Source organism: Talaromyces marneffei, chromosome 8, assembly GCF_009556855.1.
Source record: "Talaromyces marneffei chromosome 8, complete sequence".
Lineage (NCBI taxonomy): Eukaryota > Fungi > Ascomycota > Eurotiomycetes > Eurotiales > Trichocomaceae > Talaromyces > Talaromyces marneffei.
The window spans coordinates 1,635,880-1,651,612 of NC_072355.1; the positions used below are offsets into that span (position 1 = coordinate 1,635,880).

The window sequence follows — 15,733 nt, forward strand, 5'->3', positions numbered from 1 at the left end:
CCATTCGGCCAAGAGTATTCGCAGATCATAAACGTGGCAGCGACTCATGCAATACGAATCCAACAATTGAGCGGTCTGCAACGACGTACTACTATGTAGTATGTAGTATGATATGTAGTATGTACAGTAATACCTAACCCAAAGAAAACAGTAATTTAGTAGAATACCAGAGCGGAGTGTAAATTGCGATGCAGTTAGCTAGTAGCTACTTCGCTACTACATACTGCGTGCGACGTACTTCCACGACCGGATTTTAAATGGAGAGGAAAAATGCCTCATATGATCTTCTACCGCTTGGTCCACAGGTTAACCACACTTCAATTACATACGCTTTCCAGTCCGAGTGATTATAGTCAGATCATAGCATGATGGAGTCGATGATGGTGCTGTGGGCCAAATAATCAAAAGCCAAAAAAAAAACTGAGATTTTTTTTTCTTGTTCGAGGGAATTGAAGGGGTACTCTCGGTTACATGTGCACGTTGGAGGTGCGTTCGGCACACGCCCCCTCGGCAGCCGTTTGCCCTCGTTTCCATAAAAACCCTTCTACAACGCAATTATTTCCACAACAAACACTATTGCAAATGTAATCTGATTTGTATCAACTTGGATAGATGTATCGCTCTATGAACAGTCTCGTCTATCGCATGACTCTATAGCCCAGACAAACATTCCTCTATAATGGAAGAGAAAACATAATATCCGCCAGGACCCAGCTCTCAAGAGACAGCTGCCAAGATGTGCTTCCAAATAGATGGTTATACACCTTGTGGTTCAATGCGTGTAGACAGACAAACAGGCCGTAAGAATCATAAAACCACATGAACAAAACTGAAACCCATGCATGAAAATAAAACCAACAAAAAGAAACTCGTCAAACATGTATCATGAATCATTCCAAAAAAACGTCGACCAATCTTCCGGAAGAGCATCCATATCCTCAAACCCGGTATACATCGAGTCCGACACAAAGCCATTGTCGGCTGCAAACATCATGTCGTCTGTAAACGGGTATGCAGATGAAGTTGGTAAAAAAGGCTCTTCCATCATTGGCAGAGACACGTATGGATATCCCATAGGGCTGGTGGTGCCGGCTAGCGGCGCGGTGGTAGTGAAACCCGGCATATAGGTGCCGGTCGAATGGACCAGGGCTGGATCGAAAGGTGGTATATAACCGTTGCTGGTAAACGTTGATGCTGTCGTTGTTACTGTGGTTGCAATCATAGAAGATGAAGAAGTCGGGGGTGAAGGTTGCAAAGATCGCCTCGGATTGGATGGCGAGCGGCGCGAACGAGATCGAGATTGGCTGGTCGTAAATGGCTCACTTGTAGACGGGAGTGGTGCAGGATGTGGTGCAATGCGTGCAAACGAGGAGGGCTGGATTCGACGTCGAGCGGATGGCTTCTATTCGATCGAGTTAGCGAAACAACAAACTGCCGTTCTTATTGCTTCTCAAGGATATAAAGCCACTAGTGGTGTGGCGTGTTGCCGTTTTCTCAATACTTTTCCAGAGGATTTGCTATCGCTCTCACCATCAGACTTTTTGTCACGGTTGAGCTTGCTATGCTCTTCTCGGCTGTTACACGGTCCGCGACAGATGATGCAGACCGAGAACGGCCGGCCCTTTTTATTGATTCGAATTAACGGTCGGTCTATAACTTCTCGTCAGACAATTTGACAATTTGATTTATCTATACAGAAATAAACGAACCATTATGTCGACAGCTTGACACGCGGTGGCCTCGCACGCAAGCTTCACAAGCCCACTTCTCACCGTCGATGAGCATCCCTTTAATGTTATTCAACAAGGAACATGATGACTAGAAAGGAAAAATGAGTGGATAGTGGTGATTAAAAAGAGACCGAAAGGCAGAGGGAATTGAAGCAAAAATATCAAGAGAATGAAACAATTGAACAGGAAAGTAGAGATATGTCCGTTCAGAGTGGCGGCGGTGCGAGCTCCACCATCCCTCGAGCAGGTGCGACGGGCGTCACAGTACATACGTATGCGTACGTACACTACAGAACACGGAGCCGGCCCGAGCCAATTGAGTCATGGACGCTAAAAAAAATACGGTATCGTTACATGTCTCTAGCTAAGCTGATCAGCCTGCCGACTACAATACCTACTTAGATTCACGCACAATCGTTACAGAGTAGATAACAAGTCAACCTGCCTAGTTCGTCAGCACGCGCATAGTTGTTGCCTGCATATGCCATACGGTACCATACCCAGGCTTACAATTGGCCAATGGTAGCTCCCGGGAAGCTGTCTATGGTTGGCCGTTTGCTAGCTATCATCGAAGCTATCTATAGCTGTGGTATCTCCTCTCCTACGTCATTGGGACATGCCCCTGGATAGCTGGCCCTTGGTCGTCGCAGCCATCACCAGGATACAGGGCAGCTGAATTTACCACGTAGACTACTAACTAGGAGTCTAGTACTCGGTAGTAGTGGCCAGAGCAACAGTAACCAATAATACACCGAACAATTAATTTCAAAAGGGGAGAACAAGCGGCGTGGGATAAAGCACCACACTTCTGTCAATGTGTGGCTGAGGAAAATCCCTCATACATCGCCGTTGGTTCACAAGCTCCCGCCCCAGCTCATTTTCTTACCTAGTTGAATCCTCGGATATCCTATTGTGGGAAGTGGGAAATGCAAAACGGAAAAAATACCGCAGGCTTTCCCTCATCTGGTGAATAGACTGAAGTGGATAGAAATATGATGCAAAAATTGCAAGTTATCATCGGCGAGAAAAAAAGAAAAGAAAAAGATGAGGTTGAATTTCAGTTCAACGAAGGTGCTCGGGTCACTATGAGGCGGTGCGCTGTGGGGTCGCTGCTTCCCTACAGACGAGGTAGCTCCTGCCCTGTGCAGAGTGCGCTCCCCATTTCTTCTTTCTCCTCTACTCCGTATCAGAGTCTACTTTTTATTCAACTCCGACTCGATATGAACCGGATCCTTCATGCTCTTGTCGTTATTCTCGCCCACGTCCAACGTTACCAAAAACCGACTGACCATATTATACGCCCCGATGCAAACCGTCAACTCCACCACCTCCCTTTCGCTGAATCGGCTTTTGATCGCCGCAAATATCGCGTCGTCGACCTTGATGTTCTTCGTCATGGCATCCGTGAAGATCACCACCTCCCACTGAAAGTCCGTCAGACTACTTCCCACCGGCTTCGCCACGTTATTGGTTATTTTCCCTTCCGGCGTGAATGTTGAGATGGGTAGGCCCTTGACTTCTTGCAACTGGGCCGCGGTAACACCGGCCTTCAACGCGAGGGGCGCATGTGCATTCCATTCGTACACCGCGCCATTGAGAATCGCTACACGACAAACCGACAATTCAAGAATATCCTGCGGCATCACAGCCTGAGTGCGAATAGCGCCCAACAAGGAATTGTAGCCATTCGCGATTGGCGGACTATGGAGGAGGGCCAAATCAAGCGGGATCAAGGGACGAGGCTTGCGTCTGGCGGCCACGCGCTCGTAGACTTCTGCGGTGGCTTTTTGTTCTGCCTCAGGGAGAGGGGTCCCGTCGGGGTTTGTGGTTGGGGGTGTCGAGGGGGCGTAGTTGATGCGCATGTTGCGTCGTTGGTTGATGGGCGTAGATGTGAGTAGTTGTTTGTAGAGTAGTCGAGATGATCGTAGAGTTGATCTGCGTAAATGTAAGTTTAGTTTGTAGAGGAACATGGTAGATGAGGTCAGTGCGGGGTGGTACGGTAACTACCTCTTCATTCAATAAGTGGTCAGTTGCTTCTCGGTCGCCTTCTTACTCTACCTCCGTGTTTTGCGATTGATAGACAGTAAAAAAATAGAAGATTATTGATCGGTTATGGAGTAGTTCAGTCATGGACCCGGAAGATGTACCGAAGTCGGCACAGTGCTTTTCCGCACCTGTAGGAACAGGCTTAGTGTACCCCGCAGTCAGTCTTTGAGGAGATTCAACCACGGAGTACAGTCAGTCATAGTACTTCTATTCTACTATTGTATTGAAGCAAGTGATTTCTACATCTACTTGTAGAGCAGCAGATAGGTCTGAAGTTGTATGAGAATGCCATCAGATTTGTTGTATGCGTTAAGTACAGTATGCAGTTAATTCGGATCCTGGCTATTTACAAGACAATGAAAAAGAATACACACGGTATATACTTGACAGTCCATTGATTGACACCCTTCAACATATGTCAACATATATCAACATATATCAACATATATCAACATATATCAACATATCAACCATCATCGGCTCGGTGTAGTTAGGTGGATTGCTTTGTATCTGTCGCCTCAGAAATTCGGCACTTTCCTTCCCCGCAGTGTGGGGCAAGCTGTTATCGGCTCTGGTTTTCGGATCAGGGTCCGTCGACAACTTCATATATACCCAATCCAACCTCAAAAATTTGATTTCTTTTTATTTGCAAATCAATTTCTTTTGAATGATTTGTTATGCGACTCAGTATTCCTAGATATCAAGCCAAAATGATTCACCATCTAATGATCGGCACCTGGACGCCGCCGGGAAGAATCTACACCGTCGCATTTGATGACCAGGAATTGACGTTGAAGCTGGTCAAGAAGACTATGATTCCTGAAGACGAGCCTATCTCATGGATGACTTTTGACGTGAGTCAATTGACCCGACCGACTACACAACGCAGTGTACTGATTGAAAACAGCATGCGAAGAAGAATATTTACGGCGCCGCCATGAAAAAATGGTCGAGCTTCTCTGTACGCAGTCCTACAGAAATCGTGCATGAAGGTTCGCATCAAATGGGTGGAGATCGTAAGCAACCTCTTCAACAATGAAGAAAATTCCACGTTCCTGACTTGAATAGCAATGGCCAACTCCGCCGACACAAACACAAGAGCAATCTTCGTCCTGGCGGGCCACAAACCACCCTACAACGTCTACGGCAACCCATTCTACAAACACGCTGGCTTCGGAAACGTCTTTTCAGTTACCGAGTCTGGTAAAATCGATAAAAATGTCCAAAACTTTGAAATAGACCCTCACTCCGGTATCCACGGCATGGTCTTCGACCCAACGGAAACATATTTGTACTCGGCAGATATGGGGGCTAATAAGATCTGGACACACAAAAAGGACCCCGAGACTGGTCTCCTGACATTAGTGGACAGCATCGATGCCCCTGCCCCCGGAGATCACCCCCGATGGGTCGCTATGCACCCTAGCGGCCACTACCTATACGCCCTCATGGAAGCAGGCAACAGATTAGCCGTCTACGTGATTGACGAAAAACGCCACGTCCCCGTCTTCACACGCATGATATACCCCTTGGTCCCACCTGGTCTCCCACCACGCAACAAATACAGAGCAGACGTTGTATTCCCCACCAAGAGCGGGAAATACCTCTTCGCGACCTCGCGATCAAACCATAATGACATCCACGGTTACATCAGCGCGTTTAGGCTCGGACCAGAGGGGAATATTGAGAAGCAATTGTTTATTAACCCGACATCGACGAGTGGTGGACATTCAAATGCGGTTAGTCCTTGTGACTGGAGCGATGAGTGGATTGCCCTGTGCGATGATCAGGATGGGTTTGTGGAGATTTATCGGTTCAAGGATGAGTTGTTGGCGCGTGTTGCGAGATGCGATATTCCCGAGAAAGGGTTTGGTATGAATGCTATCTGGTATGATTAGACTGTATAGTATGTATTGAGGTATTGAGATAACGTTAGACAAATAGAATGAGTCTCATAATGCAGGTTTGTTTTCTGAGCGGCGGGTATACCGTAGTGGTTAGCGGCGGCGCGTGTACATTCCACGTCGTGGCTCACATTCCTCGCTGGACCAACCGCCTTACAATAAATAACCTTGTCCCAACCACAATGACTAGCAATCTGTTTTTACCTTAATTGCCATTGGTTCCTGAGTTCTTGCCCATGGAAAGTATGGAGAACCCGCCAAACGCAAGAATGATAACCCACGTGCAGCATTTCCTATTTAGGACATTCACCTCCAAGCACGTAGCATTTTCATCAGCAGCCAAAAGATAGAGGAACATGCCAATGCCCTAGCTTGAGCATATATTAATGGGCTTATATAGTTGGCAGTTCCTCTGTCGGATCATTTGGAGAGAACTTTTTCGAAATTTGATTCTTCCAAGCTTGTCTATCTATCAGTTGTTTAGGAACGAACACAACACTATTGCTAATTGGACCGAGTTGAGAAATTGCTTCAAAAAAATGACCGTCCAATTTAGTTCTCTCAAGCGGTGGGCTTTTATCCTGCCCACAATCACAGTTGCCTCATGGCTAGGTAAGTATCCTTCCAATTATTATGGAAGCATTACACTCAATGCTGATGCAATAAACCTTAGCAATGCTGGGAACACTTGTAGGCTCTTGGTTTGCATCCGGCCAGCCACGATACGTATCTGAAGAAGATACACAAACTATAGCGTATGTCCTCTCTGCGGAATAAACATGAAAAATAAAGAGCTAACATTATTGTATACAGATTCATATCCGACATTGGCGCGCAACACCTCAAGCCCGTCTTCATCGCCGGCGCCTCCATATCAATGACAACCTACATCCCCAGTCTTATCGTCTACTTTTACTACATGAGCCCCGCGAGAGTACCGCTATCATCGAGCTCTGAATCGATTACCAGAGCCAACTCCCTGCCACCAACATCAATATACTCCACTCCACCCCCATCATCGCTAGCCTCGCAACACCACCTCCAACAGGAAGAAAAATGGCACCAATCCCTCCTCTCTCAAATAGGCATCCCATTGCTGAGCATCCTCTTCTCACTCATCGGCGCCACAAGTCTCGTCCTCTTGACTATCTTCGACACAGCCCGTTACACATCCGCGCACCAACTTCTCCTTCCCACAAGCATCTGCTCACATATTTTGGGATGTTTGATCCTCTGCTTCTGGACAGTGATTTGTTTCCGCCAATACAAGGCCCAAATACAACACACCAAATACAGCGGCGGGATCTACTCGGGCGACAAATTCACCCTCGAGTTATACATGCCGCGAATCCCCATTTTTCGACCCAGTCTCGTGATCAAGGCGGTCATTATAGCTATTGAATTTGGGTTGGTCACGTTGTTTGCGGTTATGACCTGGTGGTTGAAGACGTTTGACCAAGCGGCTGTCATTGAGTGGGTTGTTGTGTTGACGTTTGGTGGGTATATGTTGTGTTTGATTGTGGATTTGTGGGTTCTGGGGAGTTCGTCTGTGCCTGTATCTGTAGTTGATAATGAAAGGGGGTTGTAATAGCTAAAGATGACAGTTCTATAAATAATATATTGCAGAATAGTTCATATGAAGCATCCAAGTAATGCGTACTTGATAGTGACTTCTGATTGCGATGCCATCAAACAGATAACCTTGCACATGACTTCACTAAAAAATGACGATGCTCGTCGCTGGTACTTATATCCCTTAAGCATTGGGATGGCGTTGGTGTCTTTGGTTGATCTGCTCTTATCAACAACACACAGAGTCCACTTCTTTGTTTCTTCTTGTGTTAGTCTTCAGCAAAAACCGCGGATTCATTAATCCTCATATCAATACGAGCCCTAATTCATCTATCTCGTTACATGCTGATGGGATATCGGCTTGACCAATACCACTTACCCCGAAAAGTCACACTTGATCTGTAGAATATCCAAAATCCTGGTTGATCCCTGCAGGTTACCAACCATGTGTCGAAGAAACAGATTGAAGGGAGCGTCGTGTCCGCCACTGAATGCAAAAAGTTTACTCCTTCGGATCACCAGACCGTTGTCTTTCATATGGGCCTGTAGTATTCTTCCCTGCCTGTTGCGCATGAACGAAAATGCTTGTATAGGAGCGATATTTTCGTCTCGAAATGAGTTGTTGATCAGTCGGACAATCATGAGTGATACGATAACTCGAATCTCATTGACGGAAAGGCTATCGTCGTCACCTTCGTACATATTGGCGATGGTGACCATCATATGTGGCTTGTTTTCCGCAGCCCAGACAAAATCGGGCGTCGATGTATCAGGCTTGCTTTCCCAGAACCACAACACATCACACATCTGCGGAACAAGGTGAAGAGCTGAAATAAGCCCTAAAATTAGCTATGGAGACTGAAGATGCTTTGGCAAATCTCTCTGCCGCCGAGAAAGACATCATGTCCCAGGCAGCAAATGCGAGTCTTCGGAAACGTTCTGGAGCGAAGTAGGAGTGAAGAACAGGCCCTGTTCCCAGCAAACCACAGTCCCTTTAAATAAAAGTCTACCTATATTCTATCACCCAATCCCCACACAAGTCAGACCCCAACCGTTGACAGCTACTAATTGGTGTCTAGGTAGCCGCTAGCCAGACGTGAGAGATGTGATTCAAAACCGAAGTCTGGATCAAAGCTCGGGGATCGCCTTCTAAAGACGAAAGCGCAAAAATTGTAAACTCGATTGGTCATCTATTATGAGGGTTTGTCCTTCCGCACAGAAATTTGATGCATCGTTTGCAGTTCGAAGCAGGTTTTATACCTGTTGGCTCATTCACCTTCTCTGAAAAGTGCAATGCAATGACTGAGGTCATCCATGATTTCCGTCCTAGGCTAAACCATATTGATTTTCTGTCTCTTGCCTTCTTTTGCGCTCGGATATTGTAGGAAGTAGAGTGGTATTGTATTGCAAAACTAACGGCCAATCAGTCACTTCCGCTGAAGCGAGTCTTATCTGGACAGAAGCCTGGCAGTTACATTAATTGTTTAATTTACTTTGATGGGGCCACTATAGATAGGACAAGACACTAATGCACTCTTGCTAGAAATATATTAAGAAGCAAAATTTCCCACAGACTTTACATTCGCTTTCCAGAGTCTCCAGTACCCCAAGCCACAGATCCCCGCCCAGGATATCGAACCGGGTCCGTTACAGACGCCCACATCTCACCAGCCAATCCCCCTTCAGTCACTCTCCATAATGTCATTTGTAGTTCAGCCTTGTTTCCCTGCTGACGCTCGGGGCCTTGCTGCGACCATGATGGGCGCCCGTCTCACGGATCCCCACTGGGCTCATTTGTGGGAGGACCCGTCCTCAGAAACTATCATAGCTAAAGCTACTGACCGGGTTCCCTGGAACTTGGTGACTGGGCGAGATATCAAACGGCACCAAAAAGTCATCAACCGCGTAACCGGTCAAGTCGTTGGGTACGCGCGATGGATTCTACCTCCCATTCTGGCAAAAAACAACGATGTCTGGCTGGAAGCCCAGGTAGCTGAGGTGACTGCAGCGGAGTGTGCAGCATATGAGAAGCAATACCAGGCGTGCACCAAAAATGGTCGTGCGATTGGCATGAAGAGCGGGTCAATGATGAGTTATCGCAGCGCGCCCCTGGAAGCCGTCGATGCGCGAATCAGGCGAGATGGTCCGTTTCTGAGTAAGCTAAACTCAATCCATGAATGTGAATGGTTGATGATCTTTTTGTAACTGATGTACTTGACTAGCGCTGGATTACTTGACCACAAACCCGGTATTCTGGCGCCGGGGCATTGGTAGTATGCTCGTGCAGAGCGGGCTTAAGGTCGCAGATCAGCACGCAATCAAGACCTATGTCATGTCTGAGCCGGCTGCCTTAAAGCTCTATCTTAACCTAGGGTTCAAGCTGGTAGAAACAGTGTCTACCGACTATTCCCAGTACGGTGGAACTGAGCCTATGGTTCATTATTTCCTCATCCGCGAACCTTCCCTTTGAATGACTTCGTTTTTCCACTTTAATCATAGATGACCTGTGGCTTTTCTGTGTCAAGTATAGACAAAGTGGGAACCTACCGAAATGGCAAGATCACTTTGCAATGCCATCTAGTATAAGATCGGCTTTTATGATCTACGTGATGCTATCGTTACTTACGTAGTACCCTACATGGATTAATTAATCTTTGTGTGTAATGAACAACTTCGAGTGGTTATTATGAATTAGAAACTAGTTTCCATGTAGACCAGCTCAAGGCTCATGACCTACTTCCTCTTCGTGAAAACCATATCCTGTTTCGGTGCGCCAGCAATGAAGTGATCCTTCACCCGATCAAAGTAATTGACTGCATCAAACTCGACCCCCTTGGGAAATGAAACATCGAACTCGTGCACTACTCGTGCGACAACAGAACGAAGCTCCATCATCGCCAAGTTGCGACCCGCGCAGTTGAATGGTCCAATCAAGAAAGGCATATGAGCAGTTTTGTTTATGGTAAGCTCCGGTTTGGAGTACCATCTTTCAGGGAGAAAGTCATTAGCTAGGACAAAGTTTCGTTCATCTAAAGCCCTGAATCAGTATAACAGTACAAGTCAACGTGTTTATGGATTAGTAAAGCAACGAACCTCTGGCAAGCTGATATCCTGGAATGGAAATGATTGTATTGCCGGGAATGAATGTCTCTCCAATCTGCATTCCTTGTGGAGGAGTCTCCCTCTGCGATCCGAAGAAAACGGAAGGATGAAGTCGCATGCTTTCATTTATGATTGCATCCAGCACTGGGTAGGTTCGAGTACATTCATAACCAGATGCGGAAAAGATTGGATCCATTTCCTCTCGTAGACGCAGGATCCATTCAGGATATAATGCTAGTTGAACAAACAAAAATGTCAAGGCTGTTGCAGTTGTGTCACTAAGACCAGAGATGTGGTCAGCTATTTGTGTGGATCAATTCTAGCTTATTAAATAGCGTACCTTCCAGCACCGACGATTAACCGGCACTCCGAGTTGAGAAGAGCACGCCCCGTAGCAGTGTCCTCGGTATTGTCGAGAAGATGACCGAATAGATCCGGTTTGGGGTTCTTCATCTATTCATACTGTTTAGTTTTGGCGGTGACCAAGCTACCAGAAGCTAGACAAACCTTTTTACGCAGCACTACCAATTGTTCCGAGTATTCATTCCACTGTCTCATCGGACCGATAGCCCAAGAGAACGTCGTCAAGGTGCCCATCAACCATGGGACATGCAGAAGAAGACCAATAGCATCAACTCCTTTTTGAATGTTATCCAGCACGGAGTTCGCGACATCATTGGAGTCGCCCTTTAGGAACCCCATGGGATCGCCGAACGCCAAAGCACTCATCACATCATAGCTATAATGAATGCAGATCTCATTTAATAGAATTGGTTTTCCATCGTTTTTCTCGATACGTTCAATAAGTTGACCCGTGAACTCTTCGATGCGTGGGCCATAATCCGAGAGTGCTTGAAACGAAGAATTAACCTTTGTATACTCTCAGAGTGGGGTTATGTTGCTCACATTTCTTGAAAGCATTGTCCCAGATCTTGCGCCTCTTTCGGTGGAATTCCTTGTCCCTTGATGTGTTCACTGAAGTCTCCATTGAGTCATAGAATGGACCTTTCCCTGTGATAGAGGCAAAACCGAGGACCGGCGTGAGAGCTGCCGGATCGAAAATGACCAGTTCACGAGGCCCTAAATTCAAGCATTTCGTGAGTTTCAGTCTTGCGGAAAGCTTCAACGTGAATCTCACCTGTTCGAACATAATCGCCATATTGTTCATGCAGCCGATCAAGGATTTTCCACCATCGCAGTTTGCTGTCGACGACTTTCTTCAAACTCCAGAACTTGCTTAGTCTGGCATTGAAGGGACCCGGAAATCCTTTTAAAGGATGAAAAAAGGCGCGATAAATCAATATACTTGAAAATAGCGAAATGACCAAGCATGACCATGTGAGCGAAGAGATGAAGAGCCTCCAGAAAATCCCATTGTATTCATCGCTGATGCTCGGAAGCGTAATAAAAATGAGAGGATAAGCTGCAATAAATGCAGCTGTGGTAGAGACTGGGCGTTTGTCTACCTCAACAATCTTGAAAAAGAATAAATGAAGCGCAATGCCAGTGGCGCTTGCAGTCGCAAGTACTGCCGCGATAGGCGATTGTTGGATATCTGCCATTACGATGCGAGCATCTGAGGCAAGAAATTGCCTCGGGCCCAAAAACAAAACAAAAAATGAAAAAGCAAATGCGCAGGCGGGGAAAAATACGAGCTATAGCTCTTTCGCGACCTTTGACGGCTTGACTAGTTACCGGTAAATGAAGTCTTTCGGCGACTCTGTATGACCCATACTGGTACTCAGCCAGAACCCCTCGAATGCGCTGGCCTTACTACGTAGTACTTGTGCTACTACAGAGTAGGTTAATGCATTGCTCAGGATATGTTTACTTCTTATGGAGTAGTTACTCCGTACTACTCCATACCTGAATACAACATTACAGTTCCGAACCCTAAGTTAATTAGCACGGAGTCAATCAGCTCTATGATCTATCCCAGTGGACAGCCAAAAGTGGATTTTAGCCTTTTGGGCCGGGTTAGTCCCTAGGGAAGTGTCAGAAATACCCTTAAATAACTAAGTTACAGAGTAACTAGTTAGTTAGTTCTTGCTTCTTACAAGCAAAACAGCGCCACCAACAGGCCCAACACCCAACCAAATAGTGCACTACCCGGCCTCTATGGAGTTCAGCGCCGCTGAGACCAGGATGGAGCTTTAGTTGCACTGGCCAGCAATATACGCATTTGCAGAAGCTTCAACGGTTGGCGGAATGCCGTCGTTTCATGTAGTGTATTCTAACCTTACATTGACATTGTGTTTTCAAAAGCGATATTGATATACTTGTTGCTCTACGTAGTATGAATGTCAAGATACCATAAGATCAACCCCTCTAGCTACGCATAACTAACTATTCTGCGGGTTGACTCTGATTATCGAGCGTTAAGCTGATCGATGCCTGCCGTAGTGGTTAAAACCCCTTAAAGAAAACGTCTTCTTACCGTCTAGACCCAGTGCCTCGGCCGGATCACTAGTCACCTAGACCTCTTTAAGTCTAAGCACCATCTGTCATTCCCTGTCATCCGTAAACTCTGATTTCTTTACCAATTGGATTCAATCCTTTTGAGCGTAGTCGAACCTTATATGGAGCAAGACTCTGACTTACTACGTACCTACTCGAGCTTAGTATCAAAGACGGGAAAGGCTAGTCGTTCATACGCCTCCGAATACGAGAAAAACCGTGCTTGACCAGTATGATTGTCAGTTTCATTGCCGGAACGAGGAGACTAAATCAGTTTTTGGAAAATGCGAAATCAAACAGTCAGCTTGTGAGAATGTTAGTCCGATAGAAGGCAGTTAACTAGAAGAGCGTACCAAGGAAGAGTCTGTAATGAGGAGGAATACATGCAAATTTGCTCACAAACTAGCTGGATCAAGTCAAACGTCTCATGCTCAAGATGAATATCAAGAAAAGCTTTTCTTCTTGACTGATTTCGAACTTGTCAATGTTTTCCAACCATATTCGCCCACCATGAGTTCAACAGAGATTGTCGGCGCTATGCCGCCACCAGAGGGAGTCACTCCGGACTTTTCTCTGACCATGACAACAGTTCAACACAAGTTTATAGTCGTTTATTCAATTACATTTGGAATAGCGGTGCTGCTCCTTCTTCTGCGGCTGTATACGCGGGCGTTTATAGTACGTTCTCTGGGGCTGGATGACTGTATGTTGAGACATATAACTATTCTACCTACTGTGAAGCTTGCTGACATGGAATTAACCCCATTTGCAGATGCTGTCGTTGGCTCTGTGGTAATACACTTCATGTCCCAGCACCTACCCGGTATGAAGGTCACTAAATAATATAGGTGTTTTCTGCGGCTTTCTTTGCACTATGTGTCGTGTGTAAGTTTCTCGTCACGTTGATATGTAGTGGACAAAGCTAACAGTTTGGACAGCCATGAAATACGGATTCGGGAGACATTTATGGAATGTTCCTGCTACCGCCATGGCTACCTATCTGAAGGCAAGTCATTATCATAATACCCCTTTTGTAGTAAGTGGCTAACCTTAAACCTTACAGTTGTTGATACCCATTGTCATTACATACTGCTGGGCACCTTTTATGACAAAGTTTTCCATCCTGTTAATGTACGAAGCCCTCCCGCTACACGGTGATTTGGGCTGACGAACTGCAACAGGTATCTCCGACTCAACCCAGCGCAATACTTCAGATACACCATATACGTCCTTATGTTTATCATCACTGGTTACACATTGGCGACTACACTTGCAACAGCCGGCGGATGCAACCCCACAAATACAGATAAGACACCATGCATCAACGACCTAGCCATGTGGCAGGCGATCTTGAACATCGTCACGGACTTCTTGATGTTGTTGCTTCCGGTTCCGTTGGTGTGGAGACTTCAAGCACCTTTAACACAGAAACTTGGATTGACTCTCATTTTCGCCATTGGATCTGCGTGAATCTCCGCCATTCGTACACTGCACAATTAGAACTGTACTGAGACAAGTTTGATTTAGGGTTGTGATTACAAGTATCATCCGGATTACATTCATAATGGAAATTCTCCACAAAGCCGACTTCACCTGGGCCGAAGCCACGGTCTGTGTCTGGTCGTAAGTACCGCCCCCCAAAAACGACTCAAGAGTGTTCCGACAGAAAGGGGTGAGCATGACTGAAATTCTATCAGAGCAATCGAACTCAACTTCGGCATAATGTGCAACTGCCTTGTCGTCCTCAAACCCTTCGCCCGCACATTCTTCCCTCTCCTCATCCCGTCATCCAAGGGCTACAGCGGCGGACAATCCGACGGCGTAAACCTGAAATCTGGATCACGCCGCAAACAGCGCAGCGGATCTCATCCATTGGACTCTTTGGATGATATCAGCCATCCAAGTCAAGGCGGCCATAGAGCAAAACATTCTAATGATGATGGTGCAATTGTTGTTACGAATACTTTATCGGGTAGATACGAGGAATGTGAATGGGAGTGATTCGGAGAGTACGAAAAACTTTATTGAGGCGGATGGGGTGTTAAGGGAGTATCATCAGAGATGATGACCAATTGATGCCATCAGGCCAGGCGTTTGGATGCTCATGAATAATTCAGGGGAGGGTTTGTACAGGTAAATCATTCTTATAATGAAAAACACACGCCGATCACGACGGACGCGGATTTCGTCTGGAACTATCACGCCTTCTACATTGCTCATTCCTATATGTAAGATAATAATAGGGTATACAATGGCATTAAAACAAATCCAAATCAATCCAGGAGACCATTTGCAAAATCTACTTCTCTCGTTTCTTTTCCTATGGAGCGGAGCATGCCAATTCGGCTGTTATGTTTGCCGAAGAAGCCCTAAGTTGGCGACGGAAAATAGTCGGGGGTATCTACAATTTGGGTTATTTCCTCCTTCCCACTATTTTTGTGTCACTCGCGTTGACATCGCTGTGATTTTCACAAAGGATCAAGCAAGTGCTGTGGTATAGAGAATACAACTCTACGCAAAGCCCCACAAGAAATTTCTCACCACCCGCTTGACATCGATGCGCCAGGCGCAGTTCTAGCGTAGTTGTGCAGGGTTCTCCGCAAATCCAGGGATGTCTTCTGTGATTAGAAAGTATTGCGAGGTCTCGTTATACATTGGAATGATCATTACAGCATACAAATAATAGAGCGATCCATGGATATGTCCATACGAACCTAACCGCAGATATGTCTCCAACTACCATAATCAACTTCACTGTGCTGTATCAGAAAAAAAGGGGGGAAAGAAGTGTTCATATTATAGGCAAGCCTTTTACTCAGCTACATCATCCACAAAGCCCGTCCTGATCCTCACATCGTGGGGCTCGCCAACTTGTTTATGTGCTTCCCTAAACAGGAAATCTCCACGAATCCCCAGACGAAG

At 46.1% G+C, this 15,733-nt stretch overlaps 8 protein-coding genes across 8 annotated transcripts; 4 read left to right on the forward strand and 4 right to left on the reverse strand.

The window, feature by feature from the left end:
* Nucleotides 1-883: 883 nt before the first annotated feature.
* EYB26_009954 (uncharacterized protein) lies at nucleotides 884-1,785 on the reverse strand (the record flags this gene model as incomplete). Its single annotated transcript, XM_054269199.1, has 3 exons — nucleotides 884-1,402; nucleotides 1,502-1,650; nucleotides 1,710-1,785. The coding sequence occupies 3 exons, from the start codon at nucleotides 1,783-1,785 to the stop codon at nucleotides 884-886; spliced, it is 744 nt and encodes a 247-aa protein (XP_054125174.1).
* A 1,138-nt stretch (nucleotides 1,786-2,923) lies between these two features.
* Nucleotides 2,924-3,745, reverse strand: EYB26_009955 (uncharacterized protein; the record flags this gene model as incomplete). Its single annotated transcript, XM_054269200.1, has 2 exons — nucleotides 2,924-3,665; nucleotides 3,738-3,745. The coding sequence occupies 2 exons, from the start codon at nucleotides 3,743-3,745 to the stop codon at nucleotides 2,924-2,926; spliced, it is 750 nt and encodes a 249-aa protein (XP_054125175.1).
* A 741-nt stretch (nucleotides 3,746-4,486) lies between these two features.
* Nucleotides 4,487-5,674, forward strand: EYB26_009956 (uncharacterized protein; the record flags this gene model as incomplete). The annotated part of the gene is made up of 3 exons (XM_054269201.1): nucleotides 4,487-4,630; nucleotides 4,684-4,792; nucleotides 4,845-5,674. 3 exons carry the CDS (start codon nucleotides 4,487-4,489, stop codon nucleotides 5,672-5,674), a joined length of 1,083 nt encoding a protein of 360 aa, XP_054125176.1.
* A 545-nt stretch (nucleotides 5,675-6,219) lies between these two features.
* On the forward strand, nucleotides 6,220-7,268 carry EYB26_009957 (uncharacterized protein; the record flags this gene model as incomplete). Its single annotated transcript, XM_054269202.1, has 3 exons — nucleotides 6,220-6,292; nucleotides 6,354-6,435; nucleotides 6,494-7,268. 3 exons carry the CDS (start codon nucleotides 6,220-6,222, stop codon nucleotides 7,266-7,268), a joined length of 930 nt encoding a protein of 309 aa, XP_054125177.1.
* A 253-nt stretch (nucleotides 7,269-7,521) lies between these two features.
* On the reverse strand, nucleotides 7,522-7,954 carry EYB26_009958 (uncharacterized protein; the record flags this gene model as incomplete). Its single annotated transcript, XM_054269203.1, has 2 exons — nucleotides 7,522-7,573; nucleotides 7,632-7,954. 2 exons carry the CDS (start codon nucleotides 7,952-7,954, stop codon nucleotides 7,522-7,524), a joined length of 375 nt encoding a protein of 124 aa, XP_054125178.1.
* Nucleotides 7,955-9,007: 1,053 nt separating this feature from the next.
* Nucleotides 9,008-9,722, forward strand: EYB26_009959 (uncharacterized protein; the record flags this gene model as incomplete). The annotated part of the gene is made up of 2 exons (XM_054269204.1): nucleotides 9,008-9,407; nucleotides 9,475-9,722. The coding sequence occupies 2 exons, from the start codon at nucleotides 9,008-9,010 to the stop codon at nucleotides 9,720-9,722; spliced, it is 648 nt and encodes a 215-aa protein (XP_054125179.1).
* Nucleotides 9,723-9,985: 263 nt separating this feature from the next.
* Nucleotides 9,986-11,916, reverse strand: EYB26_009960 (uncharacterized protein; the record flags this gene model as incomplete). The annotated part of the gene is made up of 6 exons (XM_054269205.1): nucleotides 9,986-10,281; nucleotides 10,346-10,632; nucleotides 10,695-10,807; nucleotides 10,862-11,205; nucleotides 11,261-11,434; nucleotides 11,493-11,916. The coding sequence occupies 6 exons, from the start codon at nucleotides 11,914-11,916 to the stop codon at nucleotides 9,986-9,988; spliced, it is 1,638 nt and encodes a 545-aa protein (XP_054125180.1).
* Nucleotides 11,917-13,321: 1,405 nt separating this feature from the next.
* On the forward strand, nucleotides 13,322-14,812 carry EYB26_009961 (uncharacterized protein; the record flags this gene model as incomplete). The annotated part of the gene is made up of 5 exons (XM_054269206.1): nucleotides 13,322-13,489; nucleotides 13,875-13,942; nucleotides 13,993-14,277; nucleotides 14,339-14,434; nucleotides 14,509-14,812. The coding sequence occupies 5 exons, from the start codon at nucleotides 13,322-13,324 to the stop codon at nucleotides 14,810-14,812; spliced, it is 921 nt and encodes a 306-aa protein (XP_054125181.1).
* Nucleotides 14,813-15,733: the final 921 nt, after the last annotated feature.